Source organism: Hevea brasiliensis, chromosome 12, assembly GCF_030052815.1.
Source record: "Hevea brasiliensis isolate MT/VB/25A 57/8 chromosome 12, ASM3005281v1, whole genome shotgun sequence".
NCBI classification, from domain to species: Eukaryota; Viridiplantae; Streptophyta; class Magnoliopsida; order Malpighiales; family Euphorbiaceae; genus Hevea; species Hevea brasiliensis.
The window spans coordinates 38,384,268-38,410,284 of record NC_079504.1 but is presented as its reverse complement, the minus strand read 5'-3'; the positions used below and the strand labels follow the sequence as shown (position 1 = coordinate 38,410,284).

The following is a 26,017-nucleotide window of genomic DNA, read 5'->3' as shown; positions in this document are numbered from 1 at the left end:
GGAGTCCATGAAGAAGGATGACGCAAGCACACGCGTATAAACAGAGTTCAAAACGTGTTAGGGTTTCTTGCTTTCCTTCGTTAAATCCCTCTCCTCCCTATAAATATAAGGCCATTGCCTCTCCGTTTTCTCTCATTTGCTTTTCTAGGGTTTCTGCTGAGCATTTTGCGGAGGAGCCGTCGCCAAGGGGAGGAGTAAGCTTACCTCTCTTTAATTTCTTACTAACTCTGTGTCTCTAGTGCATGTTTTTATGCGATCTTAGCGTTCAATTTGGAATTATTGCTTGGATTCTCCATTCATTTTCTTTTCTTGTATTGTTTTGATTTATTTAAGCTTGTATTTGTTTTAGAATTGATTGCAAATGATCTTCTTTCATACAGATATTGGTGGCGTAATCTGTTGCAAATTTTTTATGATGAGAATATTAGAGATTATCCCTGTTAATGCAATGATTATATCCTTTAGGTACCTGTTAATGTGAGCCTGCTCCCTAGATCTTGACTTGTATTTGATTTTTATTTGTGTTTTTTCATATCGAGAATCTCTGGGGATAAGCAGATTTTTCTTTTTTCGTTTAATGGTTCAAGGGATAGATTTAGCCATTCAATTGATACTAATATGGCCAGTTGTGTAGAGAGAGATTGAATATCAAAGAAGAATTAGTTGTGTTGTAAAATTATTGATGTTGCAGCTGGCACAATGTGGTTAAAAAGTGCTATGAATTTTGATTCGTCAGATGCTTTAGTAAATATTCATAGATGTTTTGTGAACAAATGAGCTCTTTTAACTGCTATATATATATATATATATATATATCATGAAGGTTTTTTTTTTTTTTTTTGCTTTTATGCATCTGAATGCAATATGCTTGAATATTTATATTCTTTTGTTATTGATTTTTATGAGTTGTATTTTAAACTTCATTTTCTTCCACGAGCTTCAGTTTTGGGGATTAAATTTTGAATGGGAGTGTCATATACACTGGATTAATCTTCTGTCGGTTCGACTTTTGCAGGACCTGCAAGATGTTACCGCCAAATAAAAAATAAGCCATACCCAAAATCACGCTTTTGCCGTGGTGTGCCTGATTCTAAAATCAGGATTTATGATGTAGGGATGAAGAAGAAAGGAGTGGATGAGTTCCCATTCTGTGTGCATTTGGTGTCTTGGGAAAAGGAAAATGTCTCCAGTGAAGCTCTTGAGGCTGCACGTATTGCTTGCAACAAATATATGGCCAAGTATGCTGGAAAGGATGCTTTCCATTTGAGGGTCAGGGTACATCCATTCCATGTTTTGCGTATCAACAAAATGCTTTCATGTGCTGGAGCTGATAGGCTCCAAACTGGTATGAGGGGTGCTTTTGGCAAACCTCAGGGAACTTGTGCAAGAGTTGCCATTGGCCAGGTTCTTCTGTCTGTTCGTTGTAAGGACAGCAACAGCCATCATGCACAGGAGGCTCTCCGCCGTGCAAAGTTCAAGTTCCCTGGTCGCCAAAAGATCATTGTCAGCAGGAAGTGGTATGTTTGCTCCTTTTTCCCATCTTGTTATTTTTTATTTTATATTTGCAGGAATCTATTGGAACTTTTCTTTCGCTTTTCATGATTTGCACATGGAAAGATGTGCCCATTATGTGAATTATTAAAATTGCAGTATATATTTTGTGTTTTGACAAACATGTCATGCATATATTCATTTAAAAGAAGGAAAAGAAAATTTCGATGGCCTAGCCTTAGGTTTTATTTTATAATCCAATTTCTTTTTCTTAAGAATCATAAGACAAGGATCGTGTTCACTGAACCAACACCATCTGCAGGCTTGATCCACTGGCATTAAAATCATTGTGTGGTGGGGATGTCAAATTCTTTTTGTTCATAGGAAATGTTCTGCTATGTTTTATTTATTTATTTATTTATTTTGAATTGGCTTTGGGTTTAACTATTGATGATGATAACGCAACGTAACCCTTTACTACCTGCAATGTCCAGGGGCTTTACCAAGTTCAACCGTACTGATTATGTGAAGTTGAAGGCAGAGAACCGCATTGTATCAGATGGTGTCAATGCCAAGGTTAGTTTCTGATTCAATTACATGGTTCCTTTTGGTTTGTTACATTTGATAAATTGTGAAAACTGCCTGTTTTGCATATTAAATTTCTTTTCATCAACCCATATTATGTTCCATGTTATTTAACTAAACATTGGGGTTTTTTTTTTTCTTTTTTAATTTTTTTGTAGCTTCTTGGGTGTCATGGACCGTTGGCAGAGCGTCAACCTGGTAGAGCATTTTTGAATGCTTCTGCTTAAGTAGTTATTCTGCTGAAGAATGTCTTTCTTTGGAAAGTTTTATTCATATCTTAGACTGTTTGGATGTTATGTTATTCTTAGTATGATATGAAGCTAGTGAGGTGTCGAAGTTTATTTTAAGATGTATTAAGGATAGAATATGAATTTGAGATCTTGTGGTTTAAATTTTTGGATCAAGTTTGATAATCTTGAGCGACTTTGCTATTATTTTTCATCCAGCAGTATGTGAGATGTGGTGCATTGCTTGTGCTTTCCTACTAGTTATGAAATTGGGATATTTGGTATGCGAATTATGATAAAATTTTGAATATTTCGAAAATTAGGAAGGGGCAATTTCTTAGAAGAGTAATTAACCCAACGAAATTGAACTCCACGGTGCTAAAAAGAAATAGGGCCGTGCGAAAACACGGATGATTTCTTGAATCGACAAATCAGCACGCAGGGCAAACTCCATAACCCTCTCCATTTCGCCAAACCAGCAAATCTAACAAAACCAAAAATAAACTATATACAGGGAATCAAAAATAAAAAGTAAATAAAAAAAATAAAAAACTAACCATATACATGGAAGCCCAGTGATGAGGAGTGAAGCCCGTGTCTTGAGTAGGAGAAGAAGGACAAGGGATAGCTCAAGGCAGTTGAGAAATAAAACCAAACACAAACCTTATATGCAGGGCAAGGGACGGCTCGAGGCAGCTGAGAAACGGGAACTAGATCTCTAGCCTAAGAAGAGAGAGCTTTTGAGAGAATTTCTCGCTAGAAAATAGGGAGAGAGAGATGTATCTAGCGCAGAGATGCTTGTCTGAATTGTTGCTGAATGCGGAAGAAAGCTAGGAATCAAAATTTCAAGATATAGTAGGCTAGCATCCTCCTCAAAGTCTAAAATCTATTTTGGTATTTTGGGTGAATTCCATCTAGCAGAAATAATTTATTTCTAGATAAATAAAAACGCTCTCTCTCAATAACTGGAAATCTATTAGAAAATAGCAAAGAACAACCCCAACATGGTTAAGGGCATGGGCATTTTAAACAAAACACAAAATTGCTTCATTCTCTTGAAGAGCAGGGTGTAGATATTCCCCTAAGTTTCTTCAAATTAAAATTTTGCCCATAAAGTTCAGTGCATTTTTTTTTTTTTTTAAATTGTTGTTTGCTTCTCCAAAATTTTTAAAATTAAAATTTTACCTATAAATTCTAGTGTTTTTCTTAAAAGAACTCTTTCCACAATTTTTTATTCTTGTTTCGTCCAATTCACTTTTATCTAAAATTTTATTATTTTTTTATATTAATGAATTTTTATTTCTTAATATTTTATATATTTTGGTCTATACTTTAATCAAGTTTTAGTTTTTTCATTTATTTATTTTTTGTTCTCTCAAAGATGAATTTTATTTTGACCCCTCTATTTGGTCACTTGACATTTTAGATCATAGGTTGAGTGTATTGAATGGGCATTAACTTTTTTTTTCTCTAATTATTTGAAATTAATAAAATATATGATTTGTAAAAAACATAAAAATTGATTATTGTTTAATAAAATTTTAATTTATAATTAATTTTTATTAATTATAATAATTATAAGCCTACGTAAATTTTGACCCTCTCTATCATTAATCTGCGTCCACCTTGGTGTAGAATATTTATATTATTAAATTTTGTATACATAATTTATGCATAGAACAAGGAATTGTGTATTGTTATTTTAAAAATATAATAAAAACATTTAAAAATTTAATTCTAAACATATTAAATAGACTCACCATTAGAAGAGCAAATAAGGTAAACATTGAATCGACAAGATAAGAAAATTGTCATTCCCACCCACGTTGAGTTTTAAGAAATAATTCAATAATATTGAAATATTTTTAAAATCATAAAATTTTAAGCTTAAATTTGGATTAAAGTTAAATAAATAAGTGAATTTTAAAATAAAAAGAAAATTTAACAAAAATATTAAGTGATTTAGCTATTTTTTCAAGTAAGTACGTGTTTAACTTTGTGGCAAAATGATACTTTAAATAATTAGTAATTTGATATTTTTATATAAATGATGTATTAAAATATTCACATGCAAAAAAAAAATAATAATTAAATAAAATTTATATTATAAAAGTACGCCCATTTGTTAGTAAAAATTTTTTTAAACAATTAAGGTTTTGGCTAAATTAAATTTACGAGAAATTAGTTTTTTCTTTTAAATATTTTTATTAATTTAAATATTTAAAGGCTTTGTTTATTTCAAGAAAAATATTTAAAATATTTTTTATATTTTCTTTTAAAGAGAATTATTTTCTATTTTTTAAATTTTAATAATTTTATTAAAATGTAAAAATACTTATATATGCATGATATAAACACATATCATTAATTTAATATTATAATCAAACAACGAAAAATATTTTCATGAAAAATATTTTTTTTAAAATATTTTCTTAAAAAATATTTTTCATATATAAATTATTTTCCACTAAACAAATGAAGACTTAAGTTTTTATTTAAGCATTAATATTTTAATTATTTTTTATGATTAAATTAAATTATTTTAAATAGTATTTAATCCACTTGAATATGAAGGAGATAGAAAAAGAATGAGACGAAAGTAATGAAAAAAAAATCAAATGAGATGATTGAATTTTGGACCTAATTGAAAAGCTTATAAAGGTTTAGAGGCTTATTAAAATTTTGCAAAAGTGAAGAAAAATTTTTTTCAAAGCGTCTAGAGACCCTCCATTCTTTTTCTCTCTCTTTCTTTCGCCAACCACCTTCTAAGTTTCACCATCGCTACATTTGGCCACCACTTGACCGAAATTACTTCTTAATAATCTCTTTGTCTCTCTTGTATATCTATAGAAACTTGAATCACTCAAAATTGTTGAATATTTTCTTGAGATTTCAGCCAAATTCGACCACCCCAGGAATTGTCATTTGTTCCTACACATTTCTTTCAACATAGGTCCTCAAACCATCAAACAAAATTTTTATTATATCGAGAGTATTAAATAGAAGCCAATTACGACGATTTTCATTATAAAAAAATCTTGGGTACCCACAATATTCCCAGTGAGTTTTCAAATCCTTCCAATTGTCTTTTTGTAAAAATAAAAATAAACGTTAACTTAGTTTGTTATGATCTTCATATAAGTACCTTTAATTCACTAAGATTACTGGTGCTCGAGACTACATTTTTCACCTTAATGCATGATCCTAAGACCAAATTTGGAAGGTGTTTGATATTATAGTCAAATCTTACATTTTTTGGTGTCCCAAAAACATTAATAGTTTTCACAAAGATAAAGCCAAACTCAAGTTAACACTTTGACATGATAGGCTAGATTTCCTATCAGTGTTTAAATTATGCAATCAGACGTAGGAAGTTGAGTAAATTGTAATTGCATGCTAAGATAAGATTATTAGGTTAATTAGAACAAGTTGGCTATGAATGAATATTTTTGGATATTAGAGGAATTTAGGCACTTAATGAACTGGAGACAATTAAAATGAAATAAAAAGCCTTAAATGAGCATTGTGATAAGTGTTGTATGCCTAAGTCTATCAGAGTTTACTCTGTTAATGCTATAATAAGAAACCATTATTATTAAGTTACAATATATTATCATCTATCCACTTCATAAGTTTATAATTTTATATATTACATACATATAATTTTTTTTCTTTTATATTACCTTTATGCTTTTCAAATTATTAATATTATTTTTAAAATATTATTAAAATTGCTCAATAAATATAATATTTGAATATATTATATTTCTATAACATATTTAGAGGATATAAAAATTGACATTTAAGAGTGATGAAAATGATGATCCTATGATTTTGCTAACTTAAAATTGTACCATATCTCTAATCAATATTTTTATTATATTACTATATTTTTATCATTTTTATTATAAAATTTGCATAAAAATAATAAATATAAAATATAAAATAATTAATAATAACTGTAAAATATTAATTTGTTTATATATATTAAATTAAAAAAATATATAAATTAAAATTATTTTTAGCTACGTGTAAAAGCACATGCAATTACCAAGTGATTTGGACTAAGCAATTTCAACAAATCAGAGAACAACTTAAGCAAATCAGAGACAATAACTTCACAATATAAAGTCTATTCAAATTTGCAATTCACCAATACAAAAATCACAATAAAAAAAAATCATAATTACTAATATTTTGCAATTTTAAATGCAACCCCCATTAATGGATTTCCTCCATAGTTGTAGTCACCCAAACTCTTTACACTCCAGAGCACAATTCACAGATTGGCGAGAAAAGGAATTGCAAAGGAGGGGAGAGAATGACAGACACTGCATAGCCACATCTAAAATACAAGTTTTAGAAAATGTCCTTAAACCCAAACAGAGTCGCTAATAGGCATGGCAATTAGAGATTCAGACCACCAAAATGTCAGCCCTTGAAATAGGCAGCTATCTCAAACCTTAAAGGTAAAACAGAGTCATACGGATGCAGCCATGCAGGAGTTGAACCGGCTTTTCACCATTGGGTTCTCATTTTCCCAGCCATCGTCCACGTAGATTTTAGGATCAGTGTCAATTCGACCAGAGCAGGGGAGAGACCATTACTAGCAGAGGCATAGTTGATAGGAGGAGACAAGGGTCCATATTCATAGTTAAAAATTTTGTGTTTTAGTGATTTTTTATTTTAAAATTACTTGATTTTGCTCATTGTTGATTTTGGATCATTTGAGAAGGCAAAGATCAAAGATGGTGAGAGAGAAAAGATAAGCTTGTTTGAAGAAAAAGAATTTTTATTTGACAACAATTACCAAATTTTTTCTGGTAATAATAGATTAAAAGAGTTTTTGATGTTTACTCAATTAATGTTGGAGAAATTTTATATAACAAATTGAAGTTCAAAAACAACACCGACACTTTCAGATGCATGGTTGAAAGTTCTCAAAGTTTCAGAGACAAAAGAAATTTACCTGAGATCCCTAGCTAAAAGAGAGAATTTATTCAATGCAACAGATACACTTTGATAACAGAACCCACCATGATTAATGGTTTCATAATATAAACATTGTTTGCACAAGTTGCCGATGATTATAACCAGATTGCCAAAACAGTTGGTTCCTTATCACTCTGAATTGGATATTCAATCTAATGATAGACTATCAACTTAACTACAAATTATTATTGGATTAATGATAGAAACATCAATTTAACTAAATAAATGCTTCCCGATACAAAGAGAGAGTGTAACCGCACATCGATAATTATGAATCACTTAACGTGAATCATTGAACCACCAAAAACATGTTTGTTCGCCTAAATAAAACAAGCATGCAGATATATCTTGGCAATGCAAATGATTTATGATCATCAGTAATATCTATAGAAGAAAGATCTTGCATTTGTTTCTTGTCCTCTTATCAATACAACGTTTCATATTCATGTGAGATTTTGATGGACACATTACATATCGAGTATCCGACCAATATAAAATCAAAATACTTCCATTTTTGAATTACTAACAGCATCCGTGACAATATAATGCACACATGATAGAGCAACAAGTTTAAACCCTAACATCCTATCCATGACAAAATTATGCAGAATAAAACAATGAGTTCTTGTCAGCCCAAAAGAAAGTAAAAACAAATCAATCACACGCTCATGTAATACTATAGGGGGCTCCAACTCTTGTACTGCTTATAAAATCATTGAATCAAACCTAAATTTGATTTGAGGTCACTCAGACTAATATATACACACACCCACCCTCCGATCTCTCCCTTGCATTACCCATAACCGAAGTAAGATAATGAACATAGGACAAGCATTAAATAATTGGCAAAACTTTAACCCCAAATTTGTTAAATATTTAGCAATTCTGACAACATGTCAAGGACAAATAGAGATTAAACATTGGCTACAAGAAGAAAGATTCACAAACAAAAGTTTGCTAAATTTTGATAACTGCAATTGCAGCTAACACCCAAGCATTCAGCTTATTTTCTAGTAAAACAAGAAAAATATTAAGTCTTCCATAAAAGTAAACATTCCTTTGACAACATTCATGACCTCAGTACCTGTGCTCCAACTTCTCCTTTTCCTTGTACTGCTGCACATAACTGCATGGATTACAAGACATGAAGAGACAATTAATAATAAAACAAAGACAGACAGCAAAATGGAACTGTTCAAATTTAAAGATTTCAAAGACAGACAAATCCCCATATTAAAAGGTGGAGGCAGTTTTGATTATTTAGGCTCTTTTTTTTAGTAACTACCTTCTCTATGGAAAAATTTTCTTGAATTTTCCTGTTTGGTTACAAACAAGTTCGCAAGAACATTTGGACAAGTGAGAAGACCTATTTTCCCCTTTGTAATTGAACAGGAGACAAAACAAATAGAAAAAAAGAAAGAAAATTAATATGATGCATCTGAAATTGGAAAAATAGCACCTGGATTATCCTTCCCGTATCTTTCTTGGGGAAAAAGATTTGCAAAATAATTATGAAATAATTGATGGAAAAGACATCTAAAGCAAGGTAGTAGAGTTAGAACAATGCAACTCTCAATCAATAGACAAGTACTACAAAAATTCTGCATGCAACTACTCCAAACTCCAAAGTTCTCATGATTTTAGCATAAACCACGAGATAATCCTGATGCTCAAATATTGCAAGTTCCTCATACATAAGATGACAATTAGCGTTTCAAGAGTGGCAAAAAATAAGAGAGTACAGATAAAACTTGGGTAGAAAAGCATTGCCAACTATTCCAGCAAAACACAATCACAAATAATATGGATAGCTTTTGAGTTTGGCAATTTGTGGAGACGCAATATTGGTTAAATTATACACCAGAAAAAACTGACTACAGCTATAGCGACAAACACTAGTTCAAGCAATCGAAAACCCATTGTTGGATTAGTTTGATCATTATAACCAATCAACCCATTACTTATAAATCATTAACATCAATGAAGAAACAAAGCATGAGTTTGATACGTCAATTTTATTGGGTTCATCTTCCATATTTAATAAAACCCCAAAAGTATCGTATTCTTATGTGCAAAAAGCTGATCTGGGATTAGGGTTTCCACATCAGAACAATGAAAATTAATTAGGAAAAAAAATTAATTAGGAAAAAAAATGTAAGAAAGAGGAGCAATGAAGTACGTGTAAGTGCCGACGAGAGGGGCGAGAAGAAGGGTGGCGCTGATCCAGTTCTCGGAGACCTTGTGGTGGATCTTGGTGGGCAGATCCTTCCAGAGACCACTCATTGTCTTCTGCTGGAATGGTGAAAGAGCATACACCACCGCCTTCATTCTCACTGGCTGCTTCCCCATATCTCTTCTTCTTCCGAAGGTTTTTGATTTCCTCCTGATTGTCTATAGAAGATTAAGCCAGAACCCAGTTTCTCTTGCTTCCCCAATTCCACATTAAGAGCTTTGTTTATATTTGCCAGGCAGCAGCCTTGGCAATTTGACCATTTCTGGATTCTGTTCTTCTTGAAGCCCATTGGGCTATTGGACTTCAAAAACTCTTGTATAAAGGTTTAATTGTTTTTTTTTTTTTCAAATTTTTATAATTATATTATTTTTTAATAATTTAATTCAATTTAAAAAGTTAATTATAATTTACTGGATAATTAAAATTAAAGTTAGGATGATTATGCGGCCTATTATTTTTTTAAATTATGAACCATATATATTTAAGTATTATTAGTTACGTTTTACATTGATTTACTCATTATATAAATTTATAATTTAAAAAATTTTATATAATTTTCTTTAAATTTTTTATATAATATAATATATCATTATATGTTATTTTTTATAGCAAATTAAATTTAATTATTCATTAATATAATTATATTTTACTTTTAGTTAAAATTAATTTAAAAAATTATAAAAAAAAATAAAATTAATAAGTTATATATTTTAATCAATTGAAATATTATAAACAAAACACATAAATAAAATTTTTAATACATATTATTTTAGTGATTAAAATATTATAAATAAAATACCATAATTATGATATGGGAATATAAATATTTTGATTTTGTAAATTAAAATTTATTATTTACTATAAATTATTTTCTAAATAGCTTTAATTTTTTTTAATAAAGTTATTATAATATATTTAAAATAGAGATTATAAAGAAAAAAATATGTATTTTATTATTTGATTTTATCTTATAGAAATAAAAATTTTAGAATTAATAATTTTTTATAAAAACATTTTTTTATAATTTTGTAAATAATAAAAATAATAAAAGATGTTTTAAAATCCCAATGTTCCCCTCTTTCCACTTTTTTTTTTTCAACTTATTTTATCAATCTTAACACTTATTAATGAATTAAAGGTAATAAAAAATAATAATATATCATTATTAATTATTTTAAAATTATGATTAGAAAAGAAATTAATAATTAAAATTAGATCACATTAATTGATTTAAATCAATTTTGACTATAAGTTAAAAAAAATTTTAAAATCATGCTAAAATTATTAAAAAAATAACTATAATCAAATATTTTAATTACTATGTTAATTTTTTAATAATATTTTTGTAACTAATTTTTTTTACTAATAATTTTAAAATAATGTGAATGACATTTTTATTCTTCCAATTATTCTCCTTATTTTCCGTTATATATATATATTTTAAATGTGTATTGCGCATTTTTTACGCTCATTATATGTACCCGTAATTTTTCTATTTTTATAGAAAATCTTTTATTAAGTTTTATATAATATAATATTATTATAATAATTTTTAGTTTTTCATGATATGTATGTTGAATGTGCGCTTATAATTTTTAGACTAAGTTAATGAAAATAAAAATATATTAATAAAAATAAAAAATTATAAAAAGTGAAATTTATTATAAAAATTTTATTATTATAATATAATTTTATAATTAGTATTTTATAAATATATAAATTTAACTATTTATTATATTATTGGTTTATATATTTTCATGTTAAATTTTTTTAATAATGAAGTATTGAGTTTATCAAAACTAATTAGCATTTGATATTTTATAATTTTTATAAAACATATATAATTAATATAAAAATTTAAACTTTAAACTTTTATCAACCCTATTTAAGAATTTATATATATATATAATAGTAAAATAAATTCAATTTGCTATAATTTCATCTAATATTAATCTTTTTTATTTTTAGTTATTTTTTATTATATTTTTAATTTTATTGCTAAAATTAATTATAAATACCTATATCCATAAATATCAATATTATTAATTTTTATTTAATATATAATATTTTATATAATTTCATATTTTCTTATGATATAGAGAAAACTTTAAAATAAGTTTGATAAATATATTAATTTAAAATAATATTAATAAATATATTAATACCAATAAATTAATAACTAAAATTTTCTTTTATGTAAAAAATAAAAATCTATATTAATAGAATAAAAAATAATTGATGTTAGTATATTATTATTTTTAATTTGAATGATTATAGTAAAAAATATAAAAACAATTATTCGGTTTACAGTAAAATATTTTGTCAACTAATTTATAATGTATTTTTAAATTAAATTTTTTTATAATTATTTTTCTAAAAGTAAACGTCAAATTTCAATAAAAGAATTTGTTAAATCCGAAAAATAAAAATTCTATTAAATGATATAATGTTTGTATTCATATCAAAAGTGAACTCTTTTTATATCAAATATCAATTCGTATTTATATTTAAATATGAGTTTATCAAATTAAAAAAACAATTCTATATTCAAAGTATGATTCTTAATTCTTTTTATAAGTATTTATTATTTGTCAAATTAGGATAAAATTATAATATTAAAAAATTATTATATTTTTTATATGTACACACATTAATATTTTTAAATTTTTAATAATGTATCTGTTGCGGTCTACATAAATTTCTTATGATTTGGATCTGTAAAATAAAAAATAAAAATGGATCAGAGGTCCATAGGGTATAGACCCGGTGAAGATTGTCTAATAGCGTATTAGATTTATTAGAGATAAAGAATATGATAATATGATCTTTTTATATAGAATATGGACAATAATTGATTATGATAAGTCAACTATATAGTTATGTATATATTATTAATTAGCATAATTATAAGAATTTATTTATATTTATAATGCATAATTATAGTTATTGTTATTTTTGACAATTTTGCCAATATAAAAATCGCTATCTTTGATTGAGATTTTTTCCTTATATCGAGTGCATCTTATAGTGTTTAAACCGATTGAACGAATATTATGATTGAACCATTAAATATGATTAGGCCCATGGCCATTTAAAAATCCGAATTACTAAATTAATTATATATATATATATATATTTATTTATTTATTTTAAGAAGCTATATCAGTACAATTTTAAAATAAAAAATTAGTATTATAAATTCTAGTCATCCTGTTAATTATATTAATTTTATAATTAAACTCAATTTGTAAAATAATATATATTTATCTATTTAATTTTTTTTAAATGACTAATTATATATTATTTAAAAATTTTAGATTCATATAATTTTATTATATAGTACATATTATAATTATTTTTTTTATAAATCAACGTGTGTATATATATATATATATATATATATATATATATATATATATATATATATATATATATATATATAAAGCTTATCAATAAATGTACTAACTTATATATTAATGCAATAATTAAGCATTTTAGAAATATATCTATAATAAAAATTATAAATTTATTTGAAATAATTTTTAAGGAATTTATAAAAATTAAATTAAAAGAAATTTTCAAAAATTAATAAAATAATTCATATATTTGGCTGACAATAATTTTTTTTTCCTGTTCTTTTTTATAATTTAAACATTATTAAATTAAAATATTTTTCCCTAAATAACTATAATTAAGATAAAGATAAAAATCCGTTAAGATTCATTAAAAAAGTTATTCTTATAAATAAAATACTTTCTATTTTTATAAATAATATAAATCATAAAAATATTTTTATAAAATTTTATTATAAATTATATTATAAATTTAAATACAAGTAGGATTAAAAATTTTAGACTTATATAAACTTTAAAATTATATAGATAAATAAATTTTAAGTCATAAGAATTTTAAATTTATATAAATTTTAAAATTAAATAATAAAAAATATAATTATAAATACTATAAATAATGAAAGGTAATTTAGATAAAACTAAGTTCCCCTCCCCCTTCTCCCTTCACACACGCCCATTATTTAAAATTAAATAAAATTTTAAAATTATAATTTTCAATATAAAAAAAGCTATAATTATAAAAGTTTGAAAAAAAAAATGCTTTTTAATATTAAGCTTCTAAATTATATATTATCATTTACTATTAATAAAATTATTTATGAGTTAGGAATTTTATCTATATAAGTATTTTTTAAATAGGATTTATAATAAAACTAAAATTTTAATACGTTAATTATTATTTATTGTGAATTAAAAAGTTAAATTACATAATTAAATATAAGGTTAATAGTAAATGATTTAATATTTGAGTATTGATTTTATTTTTAATACAACTCTAAATATTCAAATATTTACATAATTATATAAGGTTAAAAGACAAAAAAAAAACATTTATGTCAATTTTCAATTTTAGTAAAAAATTTTAATCATATCAATTTAATCATAAACTTTTTCAAATATTTTCAATTTTATTATTAAAATTTAATTAAAAACAATTAACTCATCAATTAGTAAAAATAACTCAAATTTTTTCATTTATTATCAATTTTAACGACTCCTTTTAATTTTATAAATATATTCAATAATTTTAGTATTTTTATTAATTTTAACAAACTTTATATTAATAAAAAATAATAAATGAACAACATATCTAATATTATTATCTAAATTTTTAATTTTTTTTCTTTTTTTTTTCTATTTATACTTTTAATTTACTTTTTTTCATTCATTTTATTTTAAATTTAAGGCAACAAAAATAAAAATTAAATATTTAAAAATAAAATATAAATAAATAATAAAATCAAAACAAATGTAATTATAATTTTTAAAATGATAGATAAATTAATCAAAATAATATTTTTTATCGATTTGAAAATAATTACTAAAATTGATATAAAAATAAAAAGATTATCCAATATTAATAATTCATGTAAATATTTGAATTACTTTTATTAATTAAATAATCTACTTATTAGGTTAATTGCTAAAATTAAAATTACTATCAAAATTTTAGATTAAATTAATAAAATTAAAAGTTTTGATTAAAATTGAAGAAATTATAAAGGTTTTTATTTTTTTTATTCATTTAGCTATTAAATAGTAATATAAAATTAATATAAAAAGATAAAAGTTTGAAATAAATAAGCGCTTTAATATAAAATTAAAATTTATTTTTATTTTAAACAATTAATTATCCAAATAAAATCTAAATAATTTTTATGAATATATTTTTCTAAAATTTTTAATATATTTATAAATTATAATATTTTATTCATGTAGAGAATAAAATTAATTTAAAAGTAGGACTAAGCACTTTTTTAATTTTATTTAAAATTTTAGTTGGTTTTATTAAAATTATAAAACTAGTGTTAGTTTTATTTTATTTACCTAAAATTAGTCAAAATTAAAATGTAATTATAATAATTTTATTAAAGTTTTCAATAAAATATTTTTTAGTTTATTATGTTGAACAATAATTTGAGCATATAAAATTATTTATTTTTATTATTAATAAAAATGATAAATAAAATTTGTTTATACATAAAAATAAATTTTTAAGTTTGATTAAATTTATATTTTTATCAATATAAATAATTAAAAAAAGCTCTAAATTTATGACCAATAATGTGATTCATCTACTTGAATTTGATTAAAAAATTAAATTTTTAATTTTAATATGTAGTTAATACTAATTTTTTTTAGTTAAATCTATATACTTATTAATTTAATAAATTAATAATACTTATGGGATTATAATTATAGAATTATTATATTAAGAATTATAATATGTTTTCTAGTGTAAGTAAAATTATTATTAAAATAATATTAAAATTTAAATTTATATTAATTATTGTAATATTAAAAAATAAAATTGTTAGATATTTAGTGACAAATGTTTCGTTGCTAAAAGTTTTTAGTGACAATATAAAATACTATAGAATTAACATAATAAAGGATTTAGTGATAAATTTTCTATCACTAAAAGATTAGCAATGATAATATTTGAAGCTCTAATAGCTAAAATTATTAGCGATGCATATTTTTATCGCTAAATAGCATTAGTGATGAATTTATATAATTAGTTGCGTGTTATTGTCTTTGATATGTGTTATTAGTGATGAATTAATTATTTATGGCTATAAATATATTTTTTTATATTTTTATAAACAATAGATAGAATAATAATATTTTTATTTTTATTTATTAATTTATTATTTTATTATTTTAGTTAATTATTTCTCATAAAATTTTATATTTTATTAAAGTATAAGTAGGACCAAGAATTTTAAATTTATATGAGCTCTAAAATTAAGAATTTTAAATTTATACAAATTTTAAATTTATATAAACTTTAAAATTAATTTAAAAAATAAAAATATAATTATAATTAATTTTATGAATGAAGAGAAATTTGAATAAAGTTAATGTTTTTCTCGCTTTATGCTTTTATATATAATATGGATAATTAAAAAAACATTTTAAAATATTTTTTTTACTTTTTCTTTTGATTATTATACAAATCTACGTTTAAATTTTAACACTTAATTAAAATTATAAGAATACATAAATACTAAAGCCTGAAAAATTTTGGACTTTTTACCATTAAGCCATTGATTTCTTCTGTTTGGGATTTTTAATTAATAAGTTGAATTTAAAAATGACTTGCTTAAAAATTGCTTTGTGGCAAAGCATTTTTATTTTTTTATTTTGTACTTTTATATAAAAAATTACTTTATTTTATTAAATATTAATTTTTCATCTTAAATTTTAAATTTTAACTACGAAATCTTATTTCATAGAAAAAATTTACTAAAATTCTTTTTAGTACATCTATTAAGAAATTTAAAATTCTTAACTTTATCGTGTTATATTCTTTGAAAATCAATCGTTTTTTAACTAAATTTTTAGTTGAATTAAAAAATCGATGAATTAGTTTAAATTTTCTAAAATATGTATTATTTATAATAAATTTAAATGTATTTTTATTTTTAAAAATATTATATTAATTTACATATTTAAATAAATTTTCACTAAAAAATTATTTATAAAATTTGAATATTTATCTTGAAAATATTTCTTATATTTAAAATCTAAAAATTTTAATGACACTTCAAAATTTGCTGGAATAAGTATTTTTCTCTTATTTTGTTTATTTTTTTAATTGATATACTATTAAAAAAATAAAAATAATTCATTAATCAATTTATTTCAAAATTTAAAATTAAATGACATATATTTTTATATTTTTTTATTGATAATATCATGTGCTATTAAAAGATTATTTATTAACACTTAAAATAAAATTATAATAATTAAGAATTTTATCGTTAACACTCTAATTTTAAAAATATAAAAAAATAAATATTAAATTATATTATTAAAATAATATAATAAATAATTCACACAATATAAAAGATTAAGACAGTTGAGTATTCATAGGCTAATAAATATAAACATTTAATTAGCTCTCACTTATATTTTAAAATAACTCATTAAAGAGGTTAAAAAATCCTTTATATTTCACTTAGGGGTGTGTGGTTTTGATTTGGATCAGGATGTGCCTAAAAATCAAAACCGAATCGAAACTTCAGTATAATCTCAATTTGGTTTTTCATTGTTTTGGTTTTTGTTTAATACAGTTCTCGATTCTTTGATTATGTTTTGATTCTTTGTTTTTAAAACAATTTTATATAATTATTTTCTTAAAAAGTCATACTTTAATTAGTATTTAAGTTTTAAATTGCGTTATTAATATATAATATATCATATAATATATATTTTAACTATCTATTAATTATGTAATATTTAACTATAAGACACAATTATAATTATGAATTATCATGTAACATTTATAATTAAAAATTATAAGATAATTTAATGTATTTATAACTAAAATTATTAAGAAAACATAGAGAAATAAAATATAATATTAATTTATATTTACTTTATAATTATGTATATATGTATAAATATATATAATTATCACTATAAAAAAAGTAATTAATTTTGTAATCAATTTTTGCAACCGATTAAAATCGATTGCGATTAGCAATCAATTTTGCAATTGATTTGGGATTTTGGTTTTTTTTTACAAAATAGGTAATTTTTAAAAATTTAACAACACTTTAAATATAAAATTAATAACTGATTTTAAAATTAATTGCTATTAACAACTGATTTTTTATCTAAAAAATTTCCGCTTAATTTTTTATTTTATTCTTTTATTTACAACTAATTTGCGAATCAATTATTAACAGTAATTGATTTTTTCCTCCTAAAAATTCTTGTCATTTTTTTTTTATTTTGATTTACAATCAATTTGCGAATCGGTTACTAACAGTAATCAATTTTTGTAATAGATTGCAAATCGGTTGTAAAATTTTACCTTCAATAATTTTCATCCAACTTTTAAAATAAATTAGCAACTGTCAATCGATTGCTAAAATTAATTACTAATTCGCTTATATAAATCACTACTCATTTTTTTCCCTACTACTTATTTTTCTTTTCTTTTTTTCTTCTCTTTTCTTTCATTTTCTTTACTATTTTTTTCATTCTCATCTATTTTATTCATTTTTTCCTTTTTAGCATATTTTTTTCATTATCTTTTTCTTTCACATATGTTTTCTTCATCATTTTTTCTAATTTATTTTCTTCTTCATTTTTTTTTCTTTTTCATCTATTTTCTTCGTCATCATTTTTTTCTTTTTCATCTACTTTTTTCCTCATCATCTTTTTCTTTCTCATCTATTTTCTTCATATCTTTTTCTTTCTCATCTATTTTCTTCTTCATCTTTTTATTTCTCATCTTTTTTATTTAATTTATTTTTCTTGAACATAAAATAAAAATTTTTGTACAAATATAATTTTTGTTAGTAAATTATTTATAGGATTAATTTTTAGTAATTTTTGTTATAACATATGTATGGTAATTTTTTTTAATAATTTATCTTATAAATATCTTTTTATATTTAATTTTTTGTTAATATTTTTATAATAATTATTATTACTAATTTTTTATAATATTTTATATTAATTTTTTTTACTAATTTTCATTAATAATTTATTATTTTAGTAATTTTTGAAAAATTTATTTATTTGAATTTTTTATTTGTTGTTTGGAAACTTAATTTTTTTATTTAAATTAGTTGCAAATAATAACCGGTTTACAAAATGATTGCAAATTACAAAATTAAATACATCAAATTTTTTGCAGTCGATTATGTTTAGGTTGCTAAATTGATTGCTACTAGCAATCGATAGTTTCTTACCAAAAATTTTATTTTTTAAAATTTAATTATTTTAACGGTTGTTTTGGTTGTTTGTTACTATTTATAACCAACCTTATTGCAACCGACTAAATCGGTTACTAAATTAGTTGCTAAATCGATTAGCAACCAATTCGGTCAGTTGATAATCTAATTTTTTTGTAGTATATATTGAAAGTATATAATATATCTAAAAACATAAAAAAATATATATATGTATAAATTCGATTTTCAATTCGATTTTTAGTGAAAAATCAAAATCAAATCAAAATATCAAAACAATTTCAATCGATTCGAGACCTTCAAGAACCGTGCATAACCCTAATTTCACCCTTCCAACCAACTCTCTGACTAAGGTCAAATTAATCTCTCACCCAATTAATAGGCTGCTTTGGATTTTTAGGTTTCCTATGAAATAACAATAATTAAGTCTTAATTTTAAATTAACATTTGAGATCAGGGGAAGAGAAAACCAAATTTACCATTTTAATTTGACTAAGGATAGTGTTGACAGCAAGTTTTTGAAAATGAGTGTACAGAGAGAGAGATTGACCAAACACCTAACAGGAAATATTGCCTGTTTCACATTCACACACATTTGACTTGTGCATCCATCCTGCTAGAGTCATTTTGAAACATCCTGAACATGTAAGGGGAAAAAAAACATTTCCAGGAGAAGAATTCACATTGCTGAAAGAATGTATTGCAGCAATCAAAACCAGTACCTGATTCAACTATTGGCAATATATATTACAGACTAGTTGATGTTAATTACAGAATTAATTTAACAATTGTTAATACTTGTACACCTGCAAGCTATTACATGGAGAAAAGTTATACCAAATGAATTTCTATTTCCTTTCCCTTGTTAATGTTTGTGTTACCCAACAAATAACCAGGGTTGAAAACTACCAGCCAGTTCTTCAAAGCACTTGTTTGTAGCTATACAGGATTTGACACATAATGAGAAGCATTAAATAGAAATAATATTGAAAGAGTATTTTAGAGAAACCAGTGAGAAGATTGAATCATGAAGCACTATTGGCCAGTTTTGGCACGCTTCATTCCACTTGAATTGAAAGGAGAGACACTACCACATGGTCTATTGCTCTCTTCCCTATAGTTTGAATTCAACATTGCTAATTCTCTCAGTTGATGCCTCTTATAGATATCCTGTGACTCATCCTGCAAATTGGAAGATGAAAAAAAAAGTGAATATCTGGGAAGGGCATCTAATTATACTTCAATGGAGGATAAGGACCATTTACTGATGGTGTTTACATACTATTATAATAAGCACATAAATCTAAAGTATACACACAATTGCACATACACAGAATAGACACTATAAAGGAAAAAAGAAACAAAGACTCAAGATTTATGTAGTTTGATGGTAAGGTCTATGTTTACAAGCAAGTCATAAGAGAAAATTCCTCTATGATGAAAAATGGACAAGTTACAATCACTCTAAACTCAATCCAAATCCTAATCCCAGTAGATTTATCCAAATTTTCTCAATATACCGAAATAAGCAAAATTTATAGTATTTATACTGGTTCATGTTGGGAGGCGTTTGCCCCCTTGCACTCCCAACAAGGTTTGTGATGATAATGGAGGATACAGCTCGATGAAAAACAGATCTAAAATTCAAACCACATAACAACACACACGCTTTGTAGAATTACCAAAAGAACCATTAGATCTGAATTCACAAAGTTTAACCTCTACTTTATATTAGCATGCTAGTGATATTGATGCAATAATGTGATAAATGGAAGAAACAATCTAAATGCCAAGAAAGAGTGCATTGAATAGCAGGAAAATGAGCAAATGGATATCCACAACTCAGCAGAATGTAAGAATGACCATCATAATTTGCTTTGTGATAGCAAATTAGCAATAAATAAAATAATTGTCAAAGAGTGATACCCACAGAGCCAAATGTGTGAACAAAATGAAACTATTATACTTAAAAAGAAAAATTAAAATAAGTAATGTTCCTTGATGATTTAGAATAGCCAGATAATATCAGAAGAAAGGACGAGGCTAGTAGATATATACCACAGGTTTAAGCAGTTCTTCAATTATTTCCTGCGCTTGTCTCATTTGCATATCAATAATATTGACAGGTAATTCAGCCTCAATTATAATGTGCAGAGGATCACTCAGATGCTCATAGCCTGGTCTTCCCCTTAATGATTCTTCCTTTAGAGTAAAAAAGCAAAGGAAAATCTATTAAGACATTGACAAACCAAACAGGTTGCAGCATAAAAAAAGAGACCAGAACATAAATTCTTGGGGACATTGCTGGGTTGGGATGCTGGATTCAGTCCTACAATAAACAAATTACCTTTTCAGGGTCTTTTATTGAACCTTTTCCTCTTATATACACCCGACACCCTGTAGAGGCTTCCACACGCTTCAACGAATTGCCCCTAGGGCCCAAAAGTCGGCCTACAAAATTGAACTAAAATCCACAAAGAAATAAAATGTTATGCTTCTCAATCCATATTGTATGAAGAACTACAATTTTATGGAAGTATCTGACGAAAAAAAAATTATGATAGTATATATCAATGTAAAAGCATCCCAAGTTGAATGTGCAACTTACAGTTGGATAGCTATCAACAGGAACATCCAAACGCAAGATTTTCTTCACAATATAGGAACTTGGGCTTGCTGGTGCTGCTTGCCAGTCCATATTAATCCCCTGCATTCCTAATCTCTGCTAGGTAATGAACATAATGTCATACTATTGTAGCTGGAATTAATACATTCATTAGATTGGAAAAGCGCAAAAAGAGACAGAAAGATCAAGAAAACATGTGAAGCAAAGTCATTGCAAGTCACCTATACAGATATAAGAGGAATATGCAAGATACACCTACTTTGCAACTAATGATGAGTACTAGCAGTGAACTTGTTTGACCATCAAGCCAGGTCATGCAGTTTAAGATGCAATTTCACCATTCAGTTCTGTTAGACACCAGGTCTGCATCAATATTCAAAACTAATACAATCTTCAACCGCCAAAATATAGGTTCTTGATAACTAGGAAGATTTTACTAATTAGCCTACGAAAACAAACCTTAATTTACAAGGTCTAGACATGTGAGTTAGTAAAAAGAGTATGTAGGCACATCTCATTAAAGAAATTGATATTGTACACTGTATATCTGCTTTGTTTCTTGTCAAATTCTTGTTAATTCATGCAAATAAATTTTCTGGACTAGAATGTGCAAGTGAATGTGAATCATTAATCATATTATTTTAAGGTATAACAAGCAATGCAAACGGGAGTGCCAATTGCCAAACTGAGTGAGTGCATTCAAATTAGTTATAAAACCTTACCTCATTCGGCAGCCCATTCCACCCAATTATCCCTGTTCCTCTATTATTTGGCAACATGTCTGAAGAAGCCATAGGGCTCAAGCTTCCACGTTGCAGTCTATCAAAGTCACTTAACCCCTGGTTGGACATCATTCCAGAGGCCCTCAATATTTCTGCTAACATTAAAGATTAATGCACTTATTCATTTTAAGTTCTCTTGAATAAAAAAAATAAAGATTAAAATTCCATTAAAATAATCACTAACTAGACAGTTAATTAAAATAATCACCACATTAATCAACAATAAATGTCACCCCACAAGTCCAAACTAGAAGAGGAGCATTTTGTTAATTAAAAGGTTGATGCAATTCCATTCAAGGTACTACATTCATAATTTAGCAAGATAGACCAATTTGGGGCTCCTGCAAAACCGCAATTAGACATAATTTCTACTCCTGAAACTTGTAATACATGCATGTTTGAGATCCTGATCCCCTCTGATTGTGATGACCGACCTTGGAATGGACCAATAACTTAACCAGCCTTCCTATCTCCAACTAATTTAACCAAGAAACAGCTAGATACGACTCCAAAACATACTTTGGAAGATACACATCGGTTTGACTGCCATAATATTATGATGTTTTCAGTAACATTTTGTTTTCAGTCATTAAGCACATACTCATCCATGGCATCTAACAAATGATACAAGTCATGAACTACATAGATTTCTCAATTAAAATTAGTTGTGTTTGGAAGAAGTAGCTTCGGCAATATACACATAAAAGGTTCAAGAAGGCTCTTTCCCATTCCCAAGAATTGATAAATTCAATGCAGTAGGTATTGCTGCACAACTAAGATGGGCAATTTTAGGTAAGCATACTGAAACAATTATAAATAAAGAAGACAACACATCCAATTCTAATTCAGCAGTGGTTTAAGACAATTTAAACATGAGAATATAATAAAAGCGTCAATGAACAAGGACAAGAAAACAAAGTACACCATGTTAAAGGGAAATTCTGCTTCAATTTTTTCATTCACAAATAAGAAGAAGGGGGTAAGGATTAAATACACCAAGCATCAGAGTTATAAACAAGAAATATAAAAATCGAACTGGGGAGACTATAGATCGAAATTAAAAGTGAAAAAGAAGAACCTTGATTCAAAAGTCGGCTACATATAGGAAGGATTCGAGTAAAAGGTCCAAGCTTCTGGTGCTCTTCAAGCAACTCTGTCAAATAGTGACCACTGAAAGAAAAGAAAAAAAAAATAAAGAGAAAAGAGAAGAAACTCAGAAATCAACAGAAATCAGAAAAATTTTTAGTAAAAAACGAAAACAGATGCAAAATTCTTATATAAGCTACCTATCAACATCAGGGGTTGTTCTTATATGTGGAGACAGAGTTCTTGCAGGCGAAAAATTCTGTGCGTATAAGCCAGACATGAATATGGTATTGCAAGACACACAGAGACAGAAAGGATGAAGAAGAAGGCAAAGCCCTGCCTGCCCCTACTCTGAAAGGGAAAAAATGGTGGATGCAAAAATTGCAAAGGAAGAGTGGGCTTTTTCGTAGTAGTGCAGTAATGGTGGGGTTTAAATATGGGAGCGGGGTTTTAATGGTATGGTGCTTTCCCTTTGTAGTAGAAAAATTTCCCATTTTTTACAGGTATGAATTTGGAAGGAAAGTAATAAATTAAATATTTATATATAAATTTCTTTTATATTTATATTTTAATTAATTTTACATATATTTTAATATAAAAATTTAATTTAATAAAAATTAAATTTATTTTTATATAAATTTAAATTTATATTAAATGCACCCTAAAAAAAAATAAAAATAAAACAGGTAGGATTTTGCAATTTTATCTCCATGAGTTAGAAAATGTGATCATATATATATATATTAAAGTATTATAAATTTTTTTATTAAATTTTATATATTATTAATTTATGAAAAAGTAATAAAATTAGATAATAAAGGAATGTATCTCTTAAAATTATAATAATAATTTCTATATTTATATAATTTGAAATTATAATATTAGAAAAATATTTTTTTAAGGTAAAATAAAATCAAAGGAACATGAAAGTTGAACTCCATTCTCATTTTATTTCTTTAGATAAAGCTAAAATTAAAAATGTGTAGAGAGATGGGGAATTGAAATCTTCTGGAGTAAATATATATGCAATTATAATTAGGCTATACCTATATTTTTATTTATTTTTAAAGATTTTTAATTCTTCCATTTTATTAATGAAATTTAAATAAATTAAATTTATAAGAACTAATGAGTCTTATAATAAATTTTTATCTATATTTTATAATATCAATTTAATTAATAATGATTTATATTTAAAATTATTAAAAGAAAGGACTTAATTTGAATACGTTCAAGTTGATTTAAAATAATATTAATTATATTTAATTTTTTACTCTACTAGATAATAATTTTTAAGATAATTTTTAATATTTTAATTTTAATTAAAATATTATTTTTAAAATAATTTTTAATATTTTAATTCTAATTAAAATCTCATTCTTTTTATTTATATTATTTGATTATATATTATTTATATTATTATTTATCAATTAAAAGAATAGTTTATAAAATTTTATCATTCCTTGTTTTTAGAGAGTGAGTAAATATCTTATATAAAAGTAAAAAAATATATATAATTATTTTTATTAAATATTTTTATTATAAATTATTATATAAATAATTTTTTATTAATAATTAATATTTAATAAAATGACTGATGAAAATTAAAACAGTTAATTTTATTGAAGAGACCTTTTGTACATTTAATATAAAATAATTAATAATTTTTTTTATTAGATTTGACCAAATTTAATAATTATATTTAAGTCTACAGGAAGGATAGACCGATAAGAACGGAAAGGGAAGAAAATAAAATACCTTTGATGCTGACGCTACCTAATCATTAACCCACTCTCATTCAAGAGCGAGTGTCCAACACTTACGTCGGTTTATCATCTAATATACTGTACAACAACTTCACTCTCTTGCGATAGCGCGTGAGAAACGCAACCTATCGGTCCTTGAATATTCGCATCTGCGTTTAAATGGTAAGGAGTAAATGCTAGAATTTAGTGGGCAGAGAGGATGATTGATTCCTACTTCCTGATTAATTTGCAAAGTCATTAATATCAATTAACTATTAAATGCACCAATAATAGTTGATTGTCGCTTTGAAATAAAATTATATTAAATTAAAAAAATAAAAATATTAATTATAATTTGAATTTATCAAATTAAAAATATAAATTTAATATAATTTGCAAAAATTGATATATAATATTAATTTTTTTGGATAACAGATATATAATATTAATTTATTGCACTTTAAAAAAATTATTGACATCAAATGATTATTATATATAGTATTTGAGACGCACAAGATAATCACAATGTAATTTTTGTAGTTTATTTTTTAGTTTTATTTTATTTTATTTTTATCTTTTAATTTTAATTTATTATTAAAATATTTTAAAATTTTAATTTTATTTCACCAAAATTTTCTTTAATATGCAATAGTAATTTTATAGATTAAAAAAAATCTTTAAATTATTGTGTAACATTTATAAATATAATTTTATCACTTTTTGATGAAGGATTTATCATCCTCTCTTAAGAAAATAGATTTTTGTGATGGCATTGATATTTTTGCGATAAATCTATATGGTGGTTGAGAAAGTCGATTTTTTTTAATGTAAGTAAAAAAGAAGATAAAACTATAATTTCATTAATTTTTAAGTTGAAAATATATTTTTATGAAATAAAATTAAAATTTAAAAATTTTTAAGCAATAAATTAAAGTTAAGAGATAAAAGTAAAACACGAGATAAAATT

The 26,017-nt window shown here is 24.7% G+C and overlaps 3 protein-coding genes across 3 annotated transcripts; 1 reads left to right on the top strand and 2 right to left on the bottom strand.

Moving 5' to 3' along the window:
- Positions 1 to 85: 85 nt before the first annotated feature.
- Positions 86 to 2,510, top strand: LOC131169215 (60S ribosomal protein L10-like). Its single transcript, XM_058131507.1, has 4 exons — positions 86 to 194; positions 1,016 to 1,517; positions 1,986 to 2,067; positions 2,235 to 2,510. Exons 2-4 carry the CDS (start codon positions 1,117 to 1,119, stop codon positions 2,301 to 2,303), a joined length of 552 nt encoding a protein of 183 aa, XP_057987490.1. The 5' UTR covers positions 86 to 194; positions 1,016 to 1,116; the 3' UTR covers positions 2,304 to 2,510.
- Positions 2,511 to 8,129: 5,619 nt separating this feature from the next.
- LOC131171421 (cytochrome b-c1 complex subunit 8) lies at positions 8,130 to 9,741 on the bottom strand. The gene is made up of 2 exons (XM_058131506.1): positions 9,475 to 9,741; positions 8,130 to 8,421 (listed from the first exon to the last, which is right to left on the bottom strand). The coding sequence occupies exons 1-2, from the start codon at positions 9,642 to 9,644 to the stop codon at positions 8,373 to 8,375; spliced, it is 219 nt and encodes a 72-aa protein (XP_057987489.1). The 5' UTR covers positions 9,645 to 9,741; the 3' UTR covers positions 8,130 to 8,372.
- Positions 9,742 to 19,569: 9,828 nt separating this feature from the next.
- Positions 19,570 to 23,734, bottom strand: LOC110651871 (KH domain-containing protein At2g38610). The gene is made up of 7 exons (XM_021807337.2): positions 23,506 to 23,734; positions 23,298 to 23,389; positions 22,160 to 22,311; positions 21,420 to 21,533; positions 21,159 to 21,275; positions 20,870 to 21,013; positions 19,570 to 19,993 (listed from the first exon to the last, which is right to left on the bottom strand). The coding sequence occupies exons 1-7, from the start codon at positions 23,583 to 23,585 to the stop codon at positions 19,847 to 19,849; spliced, it is 846 nt and encodes a 281-aa protein (XP_021663029.2). The 5' UTR covers positions 23,586 to 23,734; the 3' UTR covers positions 19,570 to 19,846.
- Positions 23,735 to 26,017: the final 2,283 nt, after the last annotated feature.